We start from the raw sequence: 3,940 nt of genomic DNA, 5'->3' as shown, positions 1-3,940 counted from the left end.
TCCAGGTGGCACCTCCCCGTTAATTAACGGGGCATGATTAACGGCTGCGGCACCAAAACGCAGCTTGAGGAAGGGGGCTGCTGCGCGGCGCGGTGGGTATAGGCAGTGCCGGTACGGGGGTAGGCGGGTGGAGCCCAGGGGACAATCAGGCGGGGCTGATTTTGGAGAGAAGAACCGTTTTACAGGTTTTTGGTGGTTTTTTTCTGATATTTATGAAGGTAGAGTTCATCGCGATGCCGGAACGAGAGAGCAGCCCCGCCGAACCGTACAGCATTCTCGTATCGCTTTGAGAGAACGTTCCCACCACACGACTAGGGGACGTTTCGCAGTCGGAAACGTCCGGACCCCAGCTCGGGCAGCGGCCGGGCAGGCGGCAGCGGGGAAGGCTGCCATCATGCCAGTCCCTCCGTGGTGAGATGCCACTGCCTACTCCAGAACCACAGTCCCTCCTGCTGCCTCCAACGCCGCTTTGATCTTCTCTGCTTCCTCCTTGGAGGCGTTAGCCTTGATCTCCTGCGGAAGGGACTCCACCAGCTTCTTTGCCTGCGGGAGGGACAAAGTACAAGACTTATAAACTAGCTTTCACTAACCGGATTAACAGATTTAGAGCCATGAGCCTGACCTCTGCATAAGCAGAGCAGGAAAACTCACTGACTGGTCTGAACTCCAAGACTTTTACTTGAACTACAGCACATCCTGCCGGAAGACATCTAAACCTGACTGCAAGTGACAGCACATCCACTGCAGCCCTGGAAGACCTTTTTCAGCGAGTAATAGCCCGTAAATTCTTCCCACCATATGCACGGTGCTCCAGGACGCGCAGCCCCGGTCTGAGAAGGTGCTTGGGACGCATGCAGAGCCACCACATGGTAACCTGCCAAGGCAGCTACCGGCCTGCATTGGGTCGACTTTTTTCAGTGCGAATGTTTTGGTTCACATATTTCTGCCAGCGGGGAGGAGAGGCTGTTACAGGGTTTGTACACCACTGTACAGGAATCCACTGTACTGGCTGAAAAAGAACTCCAGTACAGACTATGCTTGACAACACAATCTTGGTATTTTCAGGACTTTTTATACGAAACTACTGATACTACGCAGTACCATGATATTTAAGGCAAACTGAAAAGCTGTTGAACTGATGCAAAGAGACTTCCTGCAGTACTGCCATAAAAAGGGAAGGGAGGCTGAGCCCCTGCTGCAGTCAGATGCTCTTGCTCTTACACTAAGCAGCAGCAACAAAGCTATTCAGCTCCTTAAAAACAAAGCCCGGGGAGGTTCCTACGGTGAAAAGCCACTGCCAGCTCTCTGCCGTCTGGCACTGCAGGTATTTAGCACCCAACAGATTGACCATTGCTGACAGAAAGAAGCTTTTGTTGTTTTAATTCACATAGGGCACAGTAATGATGTATCCAGGGTGGCAGAAAATGCTTTTTTTGCTAGGGATGAGAAGGCGTAGCTGTGCAGGCAGGGCAGGCATGCCTTCACCCACCAAAGCCCAGGACAGTATCTGGAAAGGAGCCTGTTCTGGCTTGCTGTGATGAGGACAGGCAACACAACCAAGGTTATTCATGAAAGATCCTTGCTCACGAATGCTTAACTTCTGTTCTAAAGCAGCCTCGGTCAGAGGAAGCAACTGTTCAGAGCGCCCAGCAGGAGAAGGAGCAGGGCCTGAGCCAAGCTGGACCTGCACCATAACAGACGCTGGGCAGAAGCAACATGTTTTGAACCCCACCCGGAGCATACGAGAAGGCCAGCCCAGGACAGGTGAAGATGCGAGGTAAGCATCTGTTGGGCTTGCTCTGAAGACGCTTTCAGGGGGGCAAACGGACTCGAGCCCGGCTTGTGCTGACAATGTGCCTGTCTCATCAAGCAGTCGTTCCTGTAGGACTGACCTGTTTGAGTCACATCAGCACACGATGTCCAAAGATATTACTAGCAATGCTTTCTTCCAAACCACCAACAGCCCCACAGGCCAAGAACAGGCTCCCTGCAAATCTTGTTAAAAACACCTCAAACGGATGGCAATAAAATTTACAACAAAAATGTATCAGCTACACTTTCAATACAACCTCTTTAGGCAGAACCAACCTTCCGCAGCAGTTTGTTTTGTGCATGTGTGTGTGTGTTTTAACCAAAATACCAGATCAGGTAAGTCACACTTGACAAAGTTTACCCCCAGTAACCTGCATCTACCAACCCTGTAACCGCATCGGAACGGTAACCAGCTTGTTTGACAGGTTCCACATGCTAAGCCAAGTTGATTTAGCATCAGTTCTCTAGACAGCTTTTAATTATCCGCTGATCATGTCCATTACGGGATTTTGGTTGTTTAATGTTTGCTTGGGACTGGTAACGGATAAACAGCTGCCAGAGTAACCCAACTAATAGCAAGTTAATTATCCCAGTGGGCCAATGAAACTCTTATCTCGCTAGCATGGTTTCTCTGTCACCAAATTGTTTGCTTTCCAATATACAAATATGAATGGGTCGGAAGCTTTTCTACAAATCCTTCTGATATCCTGGGCTACAAATAAGAGCAGATTTTACAACACTCAACATTTCTTCCTTACAACTGGATAAACAGAAAGTGCTACTATTATCCCCAAGACACGAAAGCACCACCCAGTGGAGAACCGAAGCATGTTAAATGCTTCTGCAATAGCCGCTGTATCACCCATTCTTTGTCCTGAGCCTACATCGCAGGTCAAGGGCACAAGCTCAGATGCTGCACAGGGCTGTGAAAGACCCGTCTCCTCCGAGGAAGGAGGACGCATCATCTACAAAAAGAAGAGCTCTGAAAAGCATTGGAAGCATGGATTGCAGAATGTGTGAATTAGAGAAACTTGCCTAACTTCAGCAATACATTGGTCTCGAAAAAGCCAGGGGGAAGGCAAGCCAAATCCAGCTGCAGGGAGCAATCCCGGCTGCTCCTGAGGTCTGCAGGGAGGCTCATGGCAGCTCTTAGATTTGGAGAAGGTGAGGGTGGCATGGAGGCCTTTGAGGTCTTTGCTCTGAGCCTCCTTCTTCATCTCACTGCTCCTGCTAGGGGCTCAGTTGTCGGCCACGCAGCAGAGCTGGGAGGGAACAGCCTTCCCTAAAGAACGCCAGACAAACAGATGCAACCAACTCCTGCTCTACACCTCATCCATGTCTCTGCACCGAGGTGTGTGCACAAGCAGACTGTTCTCCTAAACACAGAAATCCAGGCTCCCTTTTGAACAGAGAACCGAGCCCACCGCTTACAACATGCTTCAGGAGCTGTCTGGGCTCGGGGACGACGTGGTGGGTGGGTGGCCAGAGCCTCGGGCAGCCCCCTCCTCACCTGCACGAGGTTCACTCCCGGCACGAAGTTCTTCACCTCCTTGATCAGCTTCACCTTGTCAGCAGGTTTCAGCTCCGTCAGCCGGACAGTGAAATGCGTTTTCTCCTTCTTGAGCGGGATCTCCTCCTCCTCCTGGAAGCAGCCAGAGCTCGGTGAAGACACCCACCCGGGCCCCGCGGCCCCCCCCCCCCCCCCCCCCCACGCACGGGGACCCGCGAGACCGACACGGAGCCCCGGGGGCCCAACTCCCGGCCCCTCCCCGGAGAGCCCGGTACCTGCGGAGCCGCCTGGGAGGGCTGGAGAGAGGCGGCCGCCGCCCCCGCCGGCATCACCCCCACGTCCGGAATCTTCAGCGTCTCCTACGGGAAGAGCAGCGGCACCGGCGGCCGGTGAGGCGGCGCACGCGGGCCGTGCCGGGCCGGGCCGAAGCGGGCCGCGCCGCCCCGCGCCACCCACCTTGAGGAGCGCGTTGAGGTCGGCCACCTCCAGCAGCGTCAGCCCCGCGATGTCCCGCACCAGCTGCCGCACCTTGGGCGAGTACTCCTTGGCGGCCGTGTCCAGCGGCGCCCCGGCCAGCGCCTCCGAGCGCCGTGCGCGGCCCGTGCCCAGCGCCCGCAG

At 54.3% G+C, this 3,940-nt stretch overlaps 1 protein-coding gene across 1 annotated transcript; it reads right to left on the bottom strand.

The window, feature by feature from the left end:
• Nucleotides 1-241: 241 nt before the first annotated feature.
• MRPL12 (mitochondrial ribosomal protein L12) lies at nt 242-3,940 on the bottom strand (the record flags this gene model as incomplete). Its single annotated transcript, XM_010568130.1, has 4 exons — nt 242-543; nt 3,323-3,454; nt 3,598-3,681; nt 3,779-3,940. Coding segments are annotated over 4 exons (495 nt in total), but the record flags the coding sequence as incomplete, so codon positions are not given.

The sequence above is a fragment of the Haliaeetus leucocephalus genome, unplaced genomic scaffold, assembly GCF_000737465.1.
Source record: "Haliaeetus leucocephalus isolate CR32 unplaced genomic scaffold, Haliaeetus_leucocephalus-4.0 Scaffold238, whole genome shotgun sequence".
NCBI lineage: Eukaryota > Metazoa > Chordata > Aves > Accipitriformes > Accipitridae > Haliaeetus > Haliaeetus leucocephalus.
Note: the sequence above shows the minus strand (reverse complement) of the source record. Positions and strands in the feature narration are given on the sequence as shown.